Source organism: Loxodonta africana, chromosome 16, assembly GCF_030014295.1.
Source record: "Loxodonta africana isolate mLoxAfr1 chromosome 16, mLoxAfr1.hap2, whole genome shotgun sequence".
In the NCBI taxonomy this organism is placed as follows: Eukaryota; Metazoa; Chordata; class Mammalia; order Proboscidea; family Elephantidae; genus Loxodonta; species Loxodonta africana.
This window is the reverse complement of record NC_087357.1, coordinates 46,092,772-46,114,448: the sequence shown is the minus strand read 5'-3', so window position 1 is coordinate 46,114,448 and position 21,677 is coordinate 46,092,772. Positions and strand designations below refer to the sequence as shown.

The 21,677-nt window shown below is 43.3% G+C and overlaps 1 protein-coding gene across 1 annotated transcript; it reads right to left on the bottom strand.

Moving 5' to 3' along the window:
* Window positions 1–898: 898 nt before the first annotated feature.
* Window positions 899–20,428, bottom strand: ACTA2 (actin alpha 2, smooth muscle). The gene is made up of 9 exons (XM_003409245.4): window positions 20,341–20,428; window positions 15,288–15,443; window positions 13,727–13,855; window positions 10,732–10,842; window positions 8,712–8,796; window positions 8,153–8,314; window positions 5,864–6,055; window positions 3,673–3,854; window positions 899–1,194 (listed from the first exon to the last, which is right to left on the bottom strand). The coding sequence occupies exons 2-9, from the start codon at window positions 15,414–15,416 to the stop codon at window positions 1,051–1,053; spliced, it is 1,134 nt and encodes a 377-aa protein (XP_003409293.1). The 5' UTR covers window positions 15,417–15,443; window positions 20,341–20,428; the 3' UTR covers window positions 899–1,050.
* Between the last annotated feature and the right edge of the window lie 1,249 nt (window positions 20,429–21,677).

Sequence of the window (21,677 nt, the reverse complement as noted above, 5' to 3'; positions counted from 1 at the left end):
CCATTCTTTTACCAGGGGTTCGCGCCCCCTAGTGGTAGATATAAAGTACAACAGTATAACAGACTTGTTTTGCTTTAAGTAAACCGTGCAGTGATGACAGGAATGTTTGGTGATTTTTGCCTCAAAAATGAAAGTGATCTGGTGGCAATAATCCTTAAAGTTTAGTGGGTAAGGAGTGCCTTTGCCTGGTAAGCATTTATTTACAGCTGAAATACCTGGTTGAACAATATCAAAGTTTTTTTTATAGCCGAACTCTCAGAACCGTTAATATGATAATAAGCACTACAAATGCCAGCTCTGCCCCCTCCCCCCACCGCCCTCTTAGGGGAAAGGAGGTGCAGCTTATCAATGCACACTTCCCCCCCACCCCGTCACCTGTAGTCACTCCTTGGGGACTTGGTGCCACAGTGGTTAAGAGCTCGGCTGCTAACCAAAAGGTCGGCAGTTCGAATCCACCAGGCGCTCCTTGGAAACCCTATGGGGCAGTTCTACTCTGTCCTGTAGGGTCGCTGTATGTCGGAATCGACTCGACGACAATGGGCTTGGTTTGGTTTTGGTTTTTAGTCACTCCTTAAAGAGTCCCAGTGTGGCACAAAAAGGGTTAAGTGCTTAACTACTAGCAGAAAGGTTGGCCGTTCAAACCCACCCAGAGGGACCTCAAAAGAAAGGCCCAGCGGTCTGCTTTCAAAAGGTCATAGCCTTGAATACCCTATGGAGCAGTCCTACTCTGCACACATGGGGTCGCCATGAGTCGGAATCGGCAACTAACACCCACAGCTCTTTGCGTGGGAAACATATTCGTCTTAGTTGTCGTGTAGCCTCCACTGGGCCACTAGAGGGAGACAGCCTATAACAAGTGAGATCAGCGGGGTGTTGATCAAACGCCAAAGCCAGCATATTTCTGATAGCCCATTTCCGATTTATTTAAAAAACACATAGGTAACCAGTCGGAGGTTTGGCTAGGAATTATTTGGAAAGGAACTAAGACAGTATTCCACAAAACCTTCACAGTTGTGTGCTAGAGACAGACAGACAGAGCAGAGACGTGTTCTAGAAGCATTTGCGGTGGACGATGGAGGGCCCGGCTTCGTCGTACTCCTGTTTGCCGATCCACATCTGCTGGAAAGTGGACAGAGAAGCCAGGATGGAGCCGCCGATCCAGACAGAGTACTTGCGCTCTGGAGGGGCAATGATCTGTTGGTCAGGATGAGAAAGAAAGGTCATTTCACGCGCTCAACCAAGGGCTTTGGCCTTCTACTCTGGCCCCAGTTTCACGGACTTGGCCGTAGTTCCACACGCAGCAGAGACTCACAAACCGAGCCCACTGCCGTCCAGTAGGTTCCATCTCATAGCGACCCTATGGGACAGAGTAGAACTGCTCCACAGGGTTTCCAAAGCTGTAATCTTCAGGGAAGCAGACTGCCACATCTTTCTCCCAGGGAGCAGCTGGTGCGTTGGAACAAACGACCTTTCAATTAGCAGCTGAGCACTTAACCTCCAGGACACCAAGCCTCCTCCTTAGATGTTACGGGAGTTTGAATTGGCTGTGGAGTTAGATATTCTTCAATGAGCAAATTCCTTCACACCGTCTATTCAAGCATCCGTAACACCTCTACAGCATTCACTCTATTGGGCAAACTGAAAATTGGCCCCAAATCCTGCGGTGACCTCTGTTTAAGAGCCCTGACAAGGTCTCTGATTTCCACACTTTGTGCCTCAGAACTCAGTAAGACACGTCCTTTTCTCTGCAAACAAACACCAGCATCTTCAAAGGAGACGTTTTAATTTGTACCAGAACTTACTATGCTAGTGTTCTTCTGTCTGAACATTGAACTCTGAACACTGAACACTGAACTCTGAAATTCTGAGATAAACTATCTAATATTGAGGGGTTTAGGGTCCCCTGGGGTATGCCCGTTAAGCATACCGGCTGGCCTTACCCACAGCACAGCCCGCCTGGCAAGGGCATTGAATGTTTCTTAAACAACTGAATGATTTGGGCACAGTGATGTATGTCATCATGGCTGTCACGGTAGCGAGAGCTGGGAATCAGGCCAGGAATCTCAACCATCAGTAGCATCTCAAAAAACAGCTGGAGTTGAGCAATTCTAGATTCACAGAAATGAATATGGACACTTTGGGCCAACAGGCAAGGTGTTTCTGAAACCATGGTTAAAGCCTTTACTTTTTTCTTATCCCCCAAACTCTGACAGAACATTTATTTTTAATAAAGAGAACTAACATTGATCGAGCACTGACTTTGTGCCAGGTACTATGCTAAACATTTTATATGTATTATTTCATTTCATTCTCACAACCACTGTAAAGAGTAAGCCTTAAATTAATTCTATTTTACAGGTGAAGAAATGGAAGCCAAGAAAGTTTTAAGTAACTTGTCCAGGTCACACTGGTCTTAAGTACCAGTGTCAGACCCAATATTCAACCACAGGTCTGTCGTAGGTTTTTTGTTTCTTAATAATTTTAGACTTACAGGGAAGTTGCAAAGATAATACAGAGAGTTCCTGTAGACCCCTCATCCAGTTTTGGTTTCCCCTAATGTTCTCATCTTAACTGTCACAGGCTTTTAGCTAGTCTCACTACTCCCTCACCGCAAAGTTCCCCATTCACTTCTATTCAAGAAGCCAAGTTTGGAGAACTAGGAACTGCCCACCTGTAGCTACAGCTTCTCTTTATAACATACCCTTAGCCTAGCCTGGCTCTGTCAGTGACCTTATTGGCTGGTTTCACCTCTGTTCCTCTGGTATGGGAGCAAGAGAGGTAAGAACTGATCACAGGGTCATGCAAAAAACACAAACCATTCAGAACACAGCTCTCATTCTGTAGTCTTTTAGGGCTCCCCAGAGCCTGTAGTGGGAGAGAGAATGTTTCAGTCCAGCACACTCTTTTATGTTAAGTTCACACCCTTTCAAAAAGGAGAAGGGACTGTGGATAACGGAGAACTTGCTCGAATACTTCTCATGTGTGTGAATGCACTTGTGTTAGGACTGCCCTTTCTCCTGCTCCCGGTGACATAGGTCAAAGGGTCCCAGGGTGCCCTTCTGGTTTCTGAGAAGTCATCAGCCATATGTACAGGTTGCCTCCAAAGAGTGATCTACATTTAATCTAAATTGCTTTCACTGGGACTCAAAACTCTCACAATATAGAGGCCCTGGTGGCACAGGGGTGGAGGTGGGTCATACTGGAGTCATTCTATAGTGTTGAGCACCTATATCAAAAGATGTGCCAGAAAGAGAGATGAAGATAAAATTCTAATTCCTGGCCACTGAGATGTGGTCACATTGAGCAGTGGGAGAAGAGTGTAAGGGTTTAAACTGCTTCAGAAATGTCTGGCTCATCTCTGTTTTTAATATTTCATACATATGAGATGCATTATATTTTTAATGAGGAAAAACAGTAAAATGTATAAAGTGATCTAAGCCTTAATACAGTTGCTTATGGACAAAGGTGCATATTGATTGAATTTTGTACAAAATTACTCAACTTGTCTCACAAAGTGGGTTGACTTCTATCCACAAAATATGGGATTTTACCCACTGCCTGGCCCTAGAATCCATGAGCATATGAGACCAAGATGCGGCCACCGAAGAGTCCTTCACATCTGATGATGATGCTGGCACCACTGGTGGCCCAGCTGGGGGGCCTGAACTATACCTTGATCTTCATGGTGCTTGGCGCTAGGGCCGTGATCTCCTTCTGCATCCGGTCGGCAATGCCAGGGTACATGGTGGTGCCCCCTGAGAGGACGTTGTTAGCATAGAGATCCTTCCGGATGTCAATATCACACTTCATGATACTGTTGTAGGTGGTTTCATGGATGCCAGCAGACTCCATCCCTGGAAAAGAGGCACAGACCATGGTCTTTGGGTGGAGAATAAACTCAGATTAGATATGGAAGACCAGACTTGAACAACTGGGTGACCTTATGCTGGACTGAAGCTGCTGTTGTTATTGTGTGCTGTCAAGTCTATTCCAACTCATATATATCCTATAGGACAGGGTAGAACTTCCCCATAGGGTTTTCTAGGCTGTAATCTTTACGGAAGTAGATTGTCAGGTCTTTTTTCCCTTGGAGCAGATGGTGGGTTTGAACCGCTGACCTTTCTGTTAGCAGCCAAGAACTTAATCATTGTACCACTAGGGCCTCTTTTGGATGGAAGCTAGGCAGGCGTAATAATCCCGGACCCAGCGTCTTGCTGTGTTCCACATCCTGCCTAACAAGGAAGCCCTGCTGCAGCATCTCCACAAGGGATGAAAACGTAATACCACTGATGTGTAATGGGCTTACTACTACAGATGATTCATATAAGGGTCAAAGCCTTCAGACTTCCTCAAGAAGGTCCCACACTGAGCCAATGTCACAGCCATTGCTCTCACAAGCTCCTTTTTAGCTGCTGCCTTGTACTCGGCCCTCAGAGCTAAATGGTGCTGAATCGTCAGAAAAGTGTTTCATCCAAATGGACAAACTCATCTTTCTTCGAACATAACGATAATTTTTTTTTTTTGTCTGCACTTATAGAAAATATTTAATGTGGGCCCTTTGGAAAGAGCCTCTAGATGGCCCTCCACCTTTTGCAGGGCTGGGATGTAATTAAAAAAAAAAAAAAAAAAAAGCCTACAAGTCAGTTCTGACTCATAGTGACGCCATGTGTGTCAGAGTAGAACAGTATCCATAGGGTTTTCAGTGGCTGTTTTTTTTTCAGAAGTAGATCACCAGGCCTTTTTTCTGAGGTGCCTCTAGGTGGACTTAAACTTCCAACCTGTAGGTTAGCAGCTGAGCATATTAACTGTTTGCACCACCCAGAGACTCCAATAGTGATAATGTATAATTATTAATTTCTGAGAATATCTAATAATTATTGAGTGCTTATTGTTTGTCGGGCACTAAATGTTCTACATATAAAAAACCCATTGCAGTCAAATCAATTTGACTCATAGCGACCCTGCAGGACAGAGTAGAACTGCCCCATAGGGTTTCCAAGGAGTAGCTGGTAGATTTGAACTGCCGACCTTTTGATTAACAGCCATAGCTGTTAACCACTCATGTAATTTTCACAGCCATGCTATGACATAGGTGTTATTATGATCCTTATTTTATTGATGAGGAGATTGAGGCTTGGGGAGGTTAAGTGACATCCCTAAGATCAGAAAAATAGAACGTGGTAAAACTAAGAGTCAAACCCAGTCTTACTCTCTCCCGGAGCCTGCTCTCTGTAAACAACTCTGCTACCCTATCTCCCAATGTCAATTCTAATGAGGTCGCAGGCTCACTTTGGGTGCTTTTACATTTCTGTCCTCCTGCCAGTCCCTAACTCTCAGCAACCCCTCCACTGAGAGGCCTAAGGGGAAGAGGGTGAGGGCGAGGTAGGGCACAGCTGCCTTGCGTGCCCTAGGCACAGCTTGAGGAGGGGCGCCAGTGAGCAGTTCCTATTGGCCATCACAGTTTTCATCTCCAGTTTTGAGAGATCATTCAACAATTTAACACTGATTGCCCTAGGTGCTCTTTTCCACAGAGAAGCCCCTGCGTGCCACCCCAACCCATCCCAGCGGCTCCACTGTGTCCTAAGCACAGACAATATTCATCGTACACCAAGAATGCTTTCAGCTTGACAGTAATAACACAGATCATTAGTGTTTTCCTATAAAGAAAATTCCCTTCTTGGCCTCCTGAAATGCGTCCACCTTAAAAATGCCATACCCTTTCCCTTGCTACTATTTAGAAATGCTTTTGTCTGTGGCCTCTGTCACACCCTTCATGCGCAGAATGGTTCTGGTGGTCAAGGGCTGGCTGGATACTGAGGAAAGGGTGACCTCCCCTTCCAGGGCAGGGATATTTGTCGCCTACCGATGAAGGATGGCTGGAACAGGGTCTCCGGGCAGCGAAAGCGCTCATTCCCGATGGTGATCACCTGCCCATCTGGCAGCTCATAGCTCTTCTCCAGGGAGGAGGAGGATGCGGCAGTGGCCATCTCATTTTCGAAGTCCAGAGCTACGTAGCACAGTTTCTCCTTGATGTCCCGGACAATCTCACGCTCAGCTGTCAAGGAGATGTAAACATTAGGGCACACAGCAGGGTTTGCACAGGAGGCAACAATTCACCTGCCCTACTTCACTTTCTCCCACAAGACATGGTTCTTCAGAGAAGTTCAATACTCTGCAATCCAAAATCCATCACACTAATTAAATTGTTGGCCCACTAGGGAACTGCATCTGTTCCTAGCAGAGTGCCTTATACCCAAAACCCAGAAAACTAAACCTGTTGTCATCGAGTCAATTTGGACTCATAGCAACCCTACAAGACAGGGTAGAGCTGCCCCATAGGGTTTCCGAGAAGCAGTTGGTGGATTCAAACTGCCAACATTTTGGTTAGCAGCCAAGCTCTTAACCACTGCGCCACCAGGGCTCTGCCTTACGCATCATAGGCACTTGATAAGTATTGGCTGGAAAATGCAAAACAGGAATAAAATGAGTTACCACAAAGGCACAGGGTGGGAAATGCTTTTATACAATAACTGTTTTGCAGGATAACTAACCACCTGCTGTTAGAACTGCTTTAAAACAGTTTGTTACATTGGATTTTCAGTTGACCAGGAAGTCTTATGATGAATCAGATCTTCACAGACCTCACAGTTTTCAAAATGCCTCAGAGATTTGTGTTTCCTGGCACAGGCAAGTTCCAGCTCAAACCCTCAAACCCTCGGACATCTATCACCTTCCAGGACCAGTCCTAGTCCAGAAGGTCCCAGTGGTGTATATCGGAGGAATGGAAGAAGTAGGCATACTGTTGCTTTTCAGAGTCCTGCACCCTCAAGTTCTAAACTATTGGCTGCAGCTGGGTCGCCAGGAACCTCTTGGAAGTGCCTTGGGATTCTTTGCGAGGAGCAGAGGAGGGATGGAATTAATCGCCTCCCTACCCCAAAAGACATTAATACCTTCAGAGCTCAAATTTGGAGTCTAGAGTAAACCTCAGGCATGTGCGGAAATCTAAACATTTGGGCAACACCAAAACGGTGGTGGTGGGTGTGTGTGGGGGGGGCGGTGGGGAGACAGCTAAAGCCACAGGCACTTAAGGACCTCCCAGTTTCTAGTCATTTCTGACAACTATTGTGGAAGAAGAGTTGGTGGCACCCACTCAGAATCGAGACATTAATCGCTGCCCTGGGTGGTGCAAATGATTAAGCACTTGACTACTAACTGCAAACCCACTCAGTGGCACCTTGGAAGAAAGGACGGGCAACCTGCTTCCGAAAGGTCACAACCTTGAAAACCCTACGGAGTGCATGCAGTTCTATTCTGCAATGCATAGTACCATGAGTTGGAATTGACTTCATGGCAACTGTTTTGTTTTTCTTTTTGGGAGGGGCTGGTTACTGGATTGATATTGGAAACCCTGGTGGCATAGCAGTTAAGAGCCAAAAGGTTGGTAGTTCGAATCCACCAGGTGCTCCTTGGAAACTCTATGGGGCAGTTCTACTCTGTCCTATAGGGCTGCTATGAGTTGGTACTCATAGCAGGTGGAGCTGGTATTAGTAATACCAATTAATTGATCATTAATAACTAATTAATAGCACCAAGTAGTTAATATTAATAATATATTACTAAAAGCTGATGACAGTTGAATGCTCACTCTGTGCCAGGCATTTCATATGGCTTATCTCATTTAAAACAACAATCATGTGAGATAGTGTCTGTTATTATCTCCATTTTACAGATGAAGACACTATGGCTTAGTGAGCAGAGTAACTTGTTCAAGGTCACATAGATAGTGAGTGGCAGAGTTGGAACCCAAACCCTCTCTAGTTGTCTCCAAAGGCAGTCAACCATCATACCATACTATCTTCAGTCTCAGTGCTCTCTCTTGTCTATTTGTGACTGGAAGAGAGCTAAAAAGATCAAATAATACAACTATCTCATAATACTAGGCAACTGCAACTGTTCTCATCAAGGACATATTATAGCCATTTTGCAATTTCACCTAACAAGAAAGGTTGTGTTTTGCCTGCACTGCATTAGAGCCAGGCTTACCATTCGCATGGCTCCCGTCATCTTGTTCAATAGTCACTGCGGTCCTGTAAGTTACTGTGAAGAGCATACTACCTCAAAACCCTCTGCCTTCCTCTCGCACGGGCCTCACCAGTAGTCACAAAGGAATAGCCACGCTCAGTCAGGATCTTCATGAGGTAGTCGGTAAGATCTCGGCCAGCCAGGTCCAGACGCATGATGGCGTGGGGCAGGGCATAGCCCTCGTAGATGGGCACGTTGTGGGTGACACCATCCCCAGAGTCTAGCACAATGCCTGGGAGACAATTGGGCATGATAAAAGTCACCATAGCAGCTAGGTTGTGTTCACTTGATGGTTTAATAGAAGGAAGCCTTGGGGAGAGGGAATTTTGAAGCCTCTTATTTGAAAGAGAAGAAAGAAGGCATTTGATAGGTGGCTGGGAGAGGTGGGGCAGGGCTTAGGAAAGATGTACAAAAGGAATAGTAGAAGGAGGAAACCAATAGAGAAAGTCCTGCCAGAAATACCTGGTCAAGGCCTTATTTTTAAAGCTAAAAAGATCTTTTAGGCCTGGTATTAGCACTGTCAGTTTTAACAACCCCCCAGTCCATCATACCCCACATATTTATAACCTTCAAGTCCCATAACTGGCAGTGTATTCAATCAAGGTTCCCCACTCCTCCCAGCCACCTACCAGTTGTACGTCCAGAGGCGTAGAGGGACAGCACAGCCTGAATAGCTACGTACATGGCTGGGACATTGAAGGTCTCAAACATGATCTGCAAAGCAATCCAAAGACCAAGTTAGTGATGCTGTCAGTCTTACAAAGAATGTTCGAGAGAGCGTGCAAATGCGCCTGCCTGGCTCTGAGCAGAGGAGATCAGAATAAAGGAGGGCCAGGGCAGCCCTGGCTGCTAGGAGAGAAAAAATGGTGTGGATGGAGAGACCATCACATGTGTGCTCTGATGGAATGGGGAAGGAGGACCTAGCCAGGGGTCGGGAGGGCCTAGCTCTGGAGCTGGCCTTGGCCTTGACTTGAATGTGACCTGGAAGAATTCACTAATCACTGACTAGTGTGGGCTTCATTCCAGGACTCTCAAATGTAAACAGAGGAGTTTGGACTACTTGAGCTCTGAGGCTCTTCCTGCTTGGGCACTCTAGGACTTATTAACTCTCTCAAAGCCCATAGAGAAAGAAAAGACAACTTCCAGCTTTCAAAGAAAGAGACCTTTGAAACCGAAAGCTTAGACTGGTTGGACTCCATTTCTGATTTGTTGGACTTTTTTTATGTAGCTGCTGAGTCAATGCCAGCCCTCTGAACCTTGATTTCTTCATTTATATGATGAGGACAATTACACTTACTGCCTTACAAAGCTATTGTTAGGATTTGAGGACACAGTGCATGTAAAATGCTTAGCCCAGTGTTGACCACAGCAGGCGTTAAATTGGTGTTAGATGTTATTATTTAACAGCTCATCCAAATTAGAAACCTTCTCTGGCTGGGGAACTGGATGGTCTCCTGCGGTAAGAACTGTTGAGCCTTAGACAAGTAACAATGATACAATAATTACGACGACTTACTGAATGTTTACCATATCAGGCACCACGATACTCATTTATCATTTTGCCTCATTAAGCTTCACACCAATCCTTTGACAAATAATGGTAATATTATTATCACCAATTTATAGACAAGGAAACTGAGACTCTGAGAAATCAAGCAGCCTCTTTTAAGTTCTTTATGTTCTTGCTGCTTAGAATCCCTGAGTTCCTAGAGAGTGGTCAGTCCAGCCACAGATGGCAATTTTTTTTTTTTTTTTTTTTGTGCTTTAGATGAAGGTTTATAGAACAAATTAGTTTCTCATTAAATAGTTAGTACACATGTTGTTTTATGATATTGGTTGACAACCCCACAACATGTCACACTCTCCCTTCTCAACCTTAGGTTCCCTATTACCAGCTTTCCTGTCCCCTCCTGCCTTCTAGTCCTTGCCCCAGGGCTGGTGCGCCCCTTTAGTCTGGTTTTTTGTTATGGGCCTGTCCAATCTTTGGCTGAAGGGTGAACCTCAGGAATGACTTCATTACTGAGCTGAAAAGTGTCCAGGGGCCATACTCTCAGGGTTTCTCTAGTCCTTTTTCTTGTCAGGTCAGCAAGTCCAATCTTTCTTTTTGAGTTAGAATTTTGTTCTACATTTTTCTCTAGCTCTGTCCAGGACCTTCTATTGTGATCCCTGTTGGAGCAGTCAGTGGTGGTAGCTGGGCACCATCTAGTTGTACTGGACTTAGTCTAGTGGAGGCCATGGTAGATGTGGTCCATTAGTCCTTTGACCTAATATTTCTCTTATATCTTTAGTTTTCTTCATTCTTCCTTGCTCCCAAAGGGGTGAGACAAGTAGAGTATCCTAGGTGGCAGTTCACAGGCTTTTAGGACCCCAAATGCTACTCACCAAAGTAGAATGTAGAACATTTTCTTTATAACTATGTTATGCCATTTCAGCTAGATGTTCCTGGAGACCTTGGTCCCCAAAGCCACCACTCCAGCAATTCGGTCCCTCAGGGAGTTTGGATGTGTCCATGGAGAGGTGGCTACTTTGGACCTTCCCTCTGCTGTCCTGCATTGCCCCTTTCAAACAGGACTTTCCTCAAACCAAGAAGTACCACCACCCACCATTGCATCCATGCATTCCATAGCAGGTCCTGGGGTAGGTATTTACCTGGGTCATTTTCTCCCGATTGGCTTTGGGATTCAGGGGCGCTTCAGTAAGTAGGGTTGGATGTTCTTCAGGGGCAACACGAAGTTCATTGTAGAAAGAGTGGTGCCAGATCTAGCAAGGGGAGATGAGGTGGGCAGAGGAGAAACACAATGATGTGGTGTCCTGGGGCACTGCAGACCCCGAAAAGGGACGGGAATGAGCTAAACGAAACCAGATCCAAGTAAAATGTTACAAGTACTCATTATGTGTCTTCATTTTTACAGACGCAGAGACTGAAGCTCAAAGAATATGAGTAACTTACCCAAGGATTCACAACTTAATAGTGGCCAAGCAAAACCCAAACTCAGGTCTGTGAGGCAAGATGGCATGGTGGTTAAGGGCACAGGCTCCAGAGTCAATCTGGGTTCAAATACCAGCTCTGCCCCTCTTGGTTGTGTGAGCTTAGGCAAGGTTTCATCTTTTTCAGCTTCAGCCTCAGCGTTGGTGATATAGAGATGGATGTCGTTAACATGGTTCTCACTGGGTTTTTGTGAGAATTAAATAAGATAGCCCTAGAGTTACTATTCAACTCAATGTCTGGCCCAGAGGAAATGTTATTATTCAACTGCACCTTCTTCACCCTTTCCTCCCATTTAGTTAATATTCATAGGCAGGCGATTTAGTTTCAATAAAAGGACAAATCCATGCATGCATGAATGAATGAAGCAAACCTGAAAACCTAATTGCCATTGTTAATGCTTCCAGGGAAATTGCCCTCTGCAGTGTATGGTGAGAAGAGAACAGGCCCCCCTGCCTCTTGCCTCCTTCCCCTCTATTTGCTCTCCAGGCCTGGGAGAAGCCTGCCTCTCTTAGCACACTCTGGAACTTCCACTCATGTGGGGCAGACATTTGGCTTTCAGGTGTTTCCAGAAAAGTCAGCTCCCATGTATAGTGTGGGGCCCTGGTGGTGCAGTGGTTAAGAGCTCAGCTGCAAACCAAAAGCTGGCAGTTCAAATTCACCAGCTTCTCCTTGGAAACACTATGGGGCAGTTCTACTCTGTCCTAAAGGGTGGCTATAGGGTTGATATGAGTTGGAATCAGGTTGAAGGCAACGGGTTTGGTTTTTGGTTTGATATATAGTGTATTCGTGCAAATATACTTTGGACATAAGTGTTTGCTTTAAGGTTGAGCACTTCCTTTAATCCCTGGATGCAAAAAAGAGCAAATTATTGTAAAGAGGGCTAAATTAATCAATTAATATTTTAAAAGTATGAAAATTCTCCACTAGTACCAGGCATAATAGATTCACTTAGGATTAAAACAAAACAAAATAAAAAATTGCTGGTAACATTTATAAATTAACAGAAGCAAGGTCAACTTTGAAGATTATCTCGTTCCAGTTTCTTTGGTTTTGAATTTGTGGTTTCTTGAAAGGAAATGGGACCCCTACCGAAAGTTCTGTTCCTTTGATGGAAGAGAGGAAGCAGAGTGCTCAAGAAATCCTACCAGTCATATATACTGTGGTTACTCTGACATCGTTTTAAAAGCACCCAGTCTCTCTCTCCTCTCTCTCTCTCTGAACTTGACAGAAGACACTTTGAATTTAAATTTTAGAAAAGATTGTTTTTTTTGTGTGTGTGTGTGTGTGCGGTTTTTGTTGTTCTAAGAGCTTCTTTCGAGGAGCATGAATTCTGAGACGATGCCATCTCCCTGGAGAAACTGTTAAGAGTATTTTTCCTACTGATATTAATATCTTCTTACTGTGAAAACTGAAGTCTTACTAAATCCAGAATCTTAGACTAAGTGAACCTCGTGAAATTAAATTTTTGGAGGGAGACAGAGGTTTAAGCATTATTACTGATAAATTCTAGAAACAGTGTTTTTCTTTTAAAATGGTAAGTGTGTGTGTGTGGGTGAGTGTGTGTGAGTGTGTGTGCATGTGTGTGTACTGAGCTATTAGATTAAATAGAAGGCCAGAAGTTGAGGTATTTTGCTACTTTTAAACATTTTTATGTCACTTTCTCAAGTTTGGGATTTCCCTTTCATCATTATTCTTTCTACTTTTTCTCTGGTCGCTGGTGTTTAACTCTCTTCCCATTAGTTCTTTTACAGGCCTAGGAGGTAAAGCGAGACACTGGGTAATGCAAACGGTTAAAATGCTCCGCTGCTAACCAAAAGATTAGAGATTGGAGTCACCCAGAGACTGCTTGAAAGGAAGGCCTAGTGATCTAAAAAAACTAGTGCCTCTACTTCTCAAAAATTGGTCCTTGAAAACCCTGTGGAGCACAGTTCTGCTCTGACACACGTGGGGATGCCATGATTCAGAACTGACTTGAAGACAACTGGTTTTGGGGAGATAAAGACCTCACTTAATGCAACACAGAAGAGATAACTCTTACAAACATGTCTTTTCAATTTTTGTCAGTTACTATTTTTTTTATCATGCTTAAATGCCTTGAGGGACATTCGGGAATATACTAAATGTACGATGTTGCAGAACTAAAAAATTTTTTGAAGTATTTTTCAGAGTGAGTTAATGAAAAGCTTTTAAGGATGGGTGAGAGAAAACCATTCCCACCTCCTTAACTCCTCTTTAGCAATATTGCACTGAGAGAGAGCCAGACAGCCAAGCAGCCTTTGATGAGAAAGTAATGGAGAACAATTCTCTGGGCTGCTGTACATACAGTGCTTGTCCTGGGAGGGTAATCCAGTTGACAGGAACTACAGACCATTACTTCGCACCACTGGCAAGGAGCTATTATGCTAATCGCAGAAATATCTTCCTCTAATTAGCTCCTATTCTCTGTTAAGCATGGTTTTTTTTTTTTTTTAAGAAACACTTCTGGCTTTTTTTTTTAGTTAGTAAAAATAATTCGGAATAAACATTTACTAGTAAAAGTACAACTGAGCAATGTGAGCCAGTTATTTTCCCCAGCAGTAACATGACCTATGTGTCGGGGGCCACAGGAGCTATGTGTCCTGAATATTGTGACCCCTGTAGCGAATCCCCCAGTACCTTTTCCATGTCGTCCCAGTTGGTAATGATGCCATGTTCTATTGGGTACTTCAAGGTCAGGATTCCTCTTTTGCTTTGTGCTTCGTCACCCACGTAGCTGTCTTTTTGACCCATTCCCACCATCACCCCCTAAAAAGGTTCAAGAGGTAACAAGTCAACCTCCCCCAAAACTTGTGACTTATGTACAATCAAATCAAAAAGGGTTAAATTATTGAGCTAGAAAGCGCCTCTTTTGGTAGCAGCAATAGTACAATGACAATTATTGTCACTTGGCTCTTCGGCAATATCCCTTAGTTGATTGCAAACAGGCTCGAATCTGTGTCTTAACAATAGAGGACCCTTCTCCTGATATAGGGGACCCTGTGGGTAAAAAAAAAAAATTTTTTTTTTTTTTTTTTTGGTGGGTAAGGCCACTTTCCATTTCACTTTCTATCTTTATGTTTCTTGATGAGCCCTGTTAGGGCAAAGATGGTGGTGTCACTATAGCAAATTGCTTGGCACGTATCTGACACTCAGTCCTTATTTGTTGAATGAATATGAAATTTTACGTTTTAGTTAAATGACATTTTGCCTCTTACAAATCCTTCAAGCTGTACTTTTAAGTCATCATCTACTCAAGAGTATATAAATACTGTTTTCTAACCAGAAGCAGAAGTCTGCAAATGACTACTTGGTGCTTGATTGCTAGTAGATTAATCCACACCAATCAGCTATTAAGACATTTGCCCAAACCAGTCAGCTGCATTTTTTTTTAATCATTAAGATAAAGCTTAGAAAAAAATTTCAAAAAGGAAGGAGAAATCTTGTAGCTGGATTTTAAATTGCACTGCAGTGAGCATTTTAGAATTGCAAAACTTCTGCAGCTAATATAGATCTAAAAAATAGTGCTTGTCACAAATATCACCGTTGCACAAAGTTCAACAAAGAGACAGACTTCATTCATTGATGGAAGCTTCTATCATTTATTCAACTGAGGGTCATAAACATCCATCAGATCAGCTCAAAGCACAAATCACATTTCTGATTCAAATTTCTGAGGTGAAATTGCCCAGTTTTTGTCTTGTGTCTGTCACCAACATTTTGTTTATACATAACATTATGTAAAATTACCATGTGGCTGTCCAGATGAGTTTTTTGACAGGTAACATTATGAAAAATTACATATGGTAGCAATGCTTACTTTGATCTAACCTTAAGTTCTATGACGATGAAGGATCTGGGTTTTTATTTTAGTTTCTTTCCTTACAAAGAGCAGCTATGGCAGATATCACAGTAACTCATAAAGATTTCTGATGATGGTGATAAAGACAATGATTATATTAAATAAAAAGAACACAAAAAATGGGCAGACCGTATGTAGAATAGACAACTGCCAGACAACCTGTCTACATTATATATGAAATTGGCACCTACTCCTGGACATTAATTCTTGAAAGTGTGCTTTTAGCAAGCTTACATGACCATTGGGCAGAGAGTGATAGACAATCTGTGGATACCCATGGACATGGAGGGACCTAATCAACAGCCCTGTTCCCTTCCGTTCCATCAGAATTTTGCTCACCTGATGTCTGGGACGGCCCACAATGGATGGGAAAACAGCCCTGGGAGCATCGTCCCCAGCGAAGCCAGCCTTACAGAGCCCAGAGCCATTGTCACACACCAGGGCAGTGCTGTCCTCTTCTTCACACATCTTCAGCTGGAGCTACTTCACACAATCCTACAGGGGACGGGAGGAAGGCAGCCTGGCTGTAATCCAGGAGCTCTGGCCTTTACCTGACCACTCCTTTCTTCTGGGTTGGGTTTGGGGCCCCGCCTCTGTTCTCCTCTGCTGACTCTTGTTTAACACTACATTTATTGTATTTTATGCAAAATAACGCTCACCTACATTTGTTTGCCAGCCATGCCCCACCCTGAGATATTTTCATAAGTGCTGCTATGCCAATTTTTTTTCAGATGTTGCTGTAAAAAAAAAAAGTTAGCATAGTGCACTTACAAAAATACCTTGTGTGGGAGGAGGGTGCAGTTGAAAACCAAATGTAGAAGGCATGCGCTATTTGCCTAAAAATGCAGTACAGCAACAAAAAACAAACCTATTGCTGTCAAGTTGATTCCGACTCGTAGCAGCCTCACGGAACAGAGTAAAATTGCCCCACAGGATTTCCGAGGAGCAGCCCGACCTTTTGGTTAGCAGCCTAGCTCTTAATCACTGTGCCACCAGGGCTCCTCGGTTCCTCAAGGCATTTTAATTTAATCTCCCATGCAAGAGACCCAGTTTTAATTCTTGGCCAAGGTACCACGTGTTCAGCTACCATCTTCCTGTCAGTGGAAGTGTGTATATTGTTATGATGCTGAACAGGTTCTAGAGGAGATTTCAGACTAAGATAGACTAAGAAGAAAGGCCTGGGAATCTACTGAAAATCAGGCAATGAAAATCCTATGGATCACAATGGTCCAATACACAACTGATCATGTGGATGGCACAGGACCTGGTGCAGGACTAGGCAGAGTTTTTTTCTGTTGCGCATGGAATCGCCATGAGTCAGGGGATGGCTTGATGGCAGCGAACAACAACAATTTTAATTAGATTGTGAGCTTCTTATAAGCAGAAACTCTGACTTCCATGTTCATAGGACTGACCCTTAGCACAGTGGCTGGCACATCAAACATGCTCAATAAGCACTTCAAAGATGGACTGAGCTACCGAACGAATGAAGAAACTTTAGATGCAGATGCGAATCCCAGAGCTTGACAGGGCAAGTCAGCTGCTGTTTGTTAAAGAAGTATCTAGAATTTGCTGTCTGTATCAATCCAAACTCATATTTTTCTAGATATATTATAACTTTTAATTTTTTTTCCAAAAAGGTAGATGTCGAGAGATAGGAAATGTAAAAAATTTAAAACATTGGAAAATGTTGAATGTAAAATGTTTAAAATAAAAATATCTTTTGGATCTGAGGGATTTATATTTAACCTTCAGAGAAACACGTGATGATTCAAAACTTTTAAGAACGCACTTTAAATTTTAGCGGCTGTAATTATTCTCCATCAATGAATGTCACTGTTTAAACAACCTAAGAGTCCAGCTGTGAGGGTGAGTCCTATGAATTATGCATCTTGTACTAGCACACTGTGCTACAGCTAAGAAGGATAAGGAAAAATAAGCTACAGGTGGGTTCTTTTGTAAAAAATAATAGGTTAGAGAAAATGTACATTATATATGATCCCATTAAAGAATATATTTATATGCATTGTAAAAGATTAATCATATTCGCCAAGATGTTGACTGGGGCTATCTTCAAGTGATGGATTTTATACATGTTTTAAATTTTCTTCCTTGGATTTCCTAATGTCTTCCAAATTTTCCCAATGGAGCATGCTGCCCTTTGGTAATAAAACAACATTTTAAATAGCCACTCTTAAGCTTGGATGCTTTAACAAAATTTGAAAGGCTGGAGCATAAGTGTTGATTTATTAATTTGGGAAATTGAAGGCCTCCTAGAGGTCATTTTCATCCCATGCCCTCATTTTACAAATAAGAAAACCCAGGGAGAGTGACTTGCTCAGGGTCACAATGGATGTTGGATGCAGAATTCAAACCAGAGATACAGTCCGCTTGGCTACAAAGTGCCTCTTGGCTTCCAATCCAGGACTCTTTCCATTTTTCCAAGCAGAATTAGGGGGAAATAGCCCATAAAGGGAGCTCTGGTAGCACAATGGTTAAGAGCTTAGCTGCTAACCCAAAGGTCGGCAGTTCCAATCCACCAGCCGCTCCTTCAAAACCCTCTGGGGCAGTTCTGCTCTCTCCTATAGGGTCACTACGAATCAGAACAACTTGACAGCTATGGGTTTTGTTTTTGTTCTTTAGCCCACAAAGAGAGTGAGATACCCAGAGTTCTCTGCCTTGGCATTGAGATCTTGGATAGGATTTTAAGTTGAGGAAGATTCTTCTTTTTTTTTTAAAAAAATTGGTGAACTCATTGCACACTCAGACTTCAGGGTAAAAGGCAACTCTTTTAAAGAAATTTCTGAGAAATAAGAACTCAAACTATTATGGCTGGAGTTCTACCAGACTCTTCCCACAAAATCGAGGCTCTGTCTTTCCAAATGCCTAGACCTGCCACAGCAGTGCCTCATAGTGCATAACCCTTTGCGAAAAATGTGAACCTTGAAGAAGACAATGCATTTAAAACTCCAGGCACATAATATTACTTCCAATTGACATGTGAGGAAACTGAGGCTCAAGCATTGAAGTGAGTTCTACAAGTTTCCAACACTGGCAAAAGTAGGACAAGGGGGATTACAGAGCACAGTGACTATGAGCTTGGACTCTGAAGTCAGACTGCCTGGATTTGGATCCAGACTCCATCACTTACAAGCTGTGTGACTTAGAAAGTCATTTAACATCTCAAAATATCTTCCTTATCTATAAACTAGCAGTAATATTTATACACACCTCATAAAGTTCTTCTAGAGATTAGACTTCTTAAAAAGAAATAAATAGTTTATGTGGCTTACACACATTATGAGCACTCAATAAATATTAATTTTATTTTAATTATTACATAATTATTATCATTATCCACATTTTTTAAAAATTTCTAGCCCTTTGCTTCCTTTACACACTGCCTCCAGGCTTAGAATATAAATCCTTAACTTGTACAAGAATAGAAAACAGGACTTACAAGTGGCTCACCCTTTCCTTTCCCACGCATCCCAGGCACTGAATTATGTTTAGCAGTCATGTGATTTGCCTTCCTTCCTAGCAGGATGGAAACCCCTGGTGGTGTAGTGGTTAAGTACTATGGCTGCTAACCAAGAGATCAGCAGTTTGAATCCACCAGGCACTTCCTGGAAACTCAATGGGGCAGTTCTACTCTGTCCTATAGGGTCGCTATGAGTCGGAATCGACTTGACGGCAGTGGGTTTTTTTTGTTTTGTTTTGTTTTGGCCTAGCAGGTTAAGAAGCTAGAAGAGAGGAGAGAACTGAAGGGAGACAAGACAGAAGAAGCAATAGGAGACCAGGGTGCTTGTCGGAGGCAGCCAGCACCAAAGAATTCAGCAGGCTCTCGGTCAATGTACTGAGCATACTTTCTAAACCAAAAACAATAGCTAAAAACAGGATAAAATATTTGGAATTAGGACGGTCTCTGAAAATGGGAAGGTGTGGTGGTGCAGTGGTTAAGCGCTTGGCTGCTAACTGAAATGCTGGCTGTTTGAACCCAGTCGCTCCTCAGAAGAAAGATGTGGCAGTCTGCTTCCGCCTTGGAAATCCTGTGGGGGCTGTTCTATCCTGTCCTGTGAATAGAGGGATATACTTATAGCCAGTGTTGGCCAGGGAGGGTTTGGGGAGAAGGTCTGAGTGTACTACAATATGTCTTCAGCATCAGTAAGTATGTCCAGAAATCTCAGAATTCAGTAAATGTATGTTTATTTGGTCAAAAATGCCCAGGAGGAACTGCATAATCTCTAAAGAAAGCCATGATGTTAGAGAAATCTTTGTGTTCCTGGAAAGAAGCTGCCCCAGTGGCTTACAACTCTTATCTGATCTGAATGAGTAGCTTGGTTTGGAGCACAGCATTTCCTAATTAGGTAAAACACGCTCGAATGTCTGCTTTTGGAACTATACCCGGGTCAGAGGTTTTGCTCCAACCAACTAGAATGCATCTTGTGCCAAAAATGAGTAGTCTGTGGGAAGGGGAGGAGGGAAAGAACATTAGAATTCCCAGCTGGTTAATCTTGAAACACTAACCATATTTAGTCATGAACCACAAAATGGAAGGAAACTCTCAGCATGAAAACTCCAGCCCGGGCTGAAGCTGCTAAGCCCTGATTTAGAACTCAGTTCAGCCTGTGGTGGCAGGACTGGCTCCTTGGTCTCGCCTGCATCACCAGGCTGAGGGGAACTTTAAAAGGCTGAGAGAAATACAAACCAGACAACCCCGCACAGCTGTCAGGTGTGCACGCTGCGCCTCCCTCTGTCTTTGCAGAGAAAGATGCAGCTGGTTGCCTGCTGTGCCGGCAGCAAATGATGCGCAGCTCTGAAGTGTGAGACAACAGTTGCGCTCAACAGACACACTTTTCCAACATAAGGCAGTACCAGGTAGAGCCAGAAGAACCCAGAAGCAAATACACAAATTCAGCCAAAATCAAAGATGAGGTAACTACCCCTCTCCTCACTTCCCAAATCCACTTCCAGATACCAAAACTCCAGTCCAATGAAAACCCGCCACACCAAATCTGAACCACAAAAAAATCCAAGTTCTCTGTGCCTAAATATAAATAAATGTCTCACCTATAGCAAGCAGGTAGGCTGCATGCCTGTAAAGGGCTGCTAAGTTTGGGCTGTTCATTTAGTATAAGCAGATTTTACAGGTGATATGAATAAAGGAAATTTCATTCCATCTTCCCTTCCACCTCCTCCTCTCTACCAAGCTGCATATTAACCTTGTGATTAATAGTTAGAGCTAAAAGCTAAAATCATTTTAGTAGTACAATCTTCAAGCAAAAACATCAAAAATCATGAGCCCAGCCAACCCCCTGCAGTGTCTGGTTATCCTGGGTAATGAAAGAGCTGCTGGAATTATAAGTCATGTCCCTGGGATGGTGCCACTTACCCTGACAGTGCTCAGCTGGGCTTCTCCGCTCTGGGTGGGGTCAGGGAAGCTCAAAGCTGAAGGGTTATATAGCCCCTTGGCCTGTTCCCCTCCCACTTGCTTCCCAAACAAGGAACAAAGACAGACTTGAGCCTGTCTTTCAGTCTAACACAACCATATAGGGATCTCAGCACAAAACTCTCTAATCTGGGTGGCCGGAGGCCTGGGTCTCTTCCACTGCATTCCACTGCTCTGCTCATGCAATGGGAGGCAGCCCAGCTGCCTGTGCGAGATAAACACCCAAGCCTTCAGAACAACTGCTGAAATACCCACAGATACTGAGCTAGTCTGAGGGGCAGATGCAGACAAGATCTGCACATACCTCAAAAGCTGCCAGTCTGCTGTCATGCTGGCATTTCCCAGTGAGCCGAGGGCAGAATGGGGTTGCCTTCGAGGAGCAGAGACTTTTTAACTGTCCTACAAAGGCGACCTGCAATGATGAAAGCAATTGCCTGAATTGTCTATAAATATGTACATGGAGTGCCAATTTTATAGTAGTCACTCTGTCTTTACGGATTGAGTTCACAAGTCGTGTTAATGGAAATGGGCACTGAAGTAGAAACAGGGTGTGAGGGCCCGTATTTCACAAAGAGGAACTTGGAAGTTGGCATTGTCATAACCATTTTAATCTCTTGGTACCTTAGATATGCCCACTGATTTGTTACTGGACAATTTAGCATCATGACTAGGGGACATACTTTGACCAAGAGATCATCTAGCATCTTGCCACAGAGAGAAAAGGGAGTGTCCAAAGGCAACCCCTCTAGTCCAACTCTTTCCCCACTAACGCATTTGACAGGTAATAGACAAGGAGACCCAGCCATCTCTCAAAGATAGGCAATGAATGAACAATAATTTGGCCTTAAGCTCTCACTCCCTAGGGTCGCTAGGTAGCTTCAGTAGTGTTACATTTGTCTCCTCCCTCCTTCCAAGCTAAAGTTCTAGCTACATTCATGATAGAACTATTTTTGATGAATACCTAAGTATTTCTGGACTGCTGACGTGTCATAAAATTTCAGAATGAAAGGTTTTGTTTTACAGCTGTGGCCAGCTGTTCACTCATGTTACTGCCTCTGATCTGTTTGATTTATACTATGTACACATATACTTGTCACTAAGGAATTGCACTGTTGATTATGAAAAATTTTTTTAAAGGGTTTAAGACTAAATCGTAATAGGATTTCTCAAGAATTTGTCAATCATATTTAGTTTCTCTCAACCAGAAAACATAACTGTCCAAATATTTAAATATCAAGACTACACAGTAAATATAGAGTTGAGCATTTAGGATTTATCCA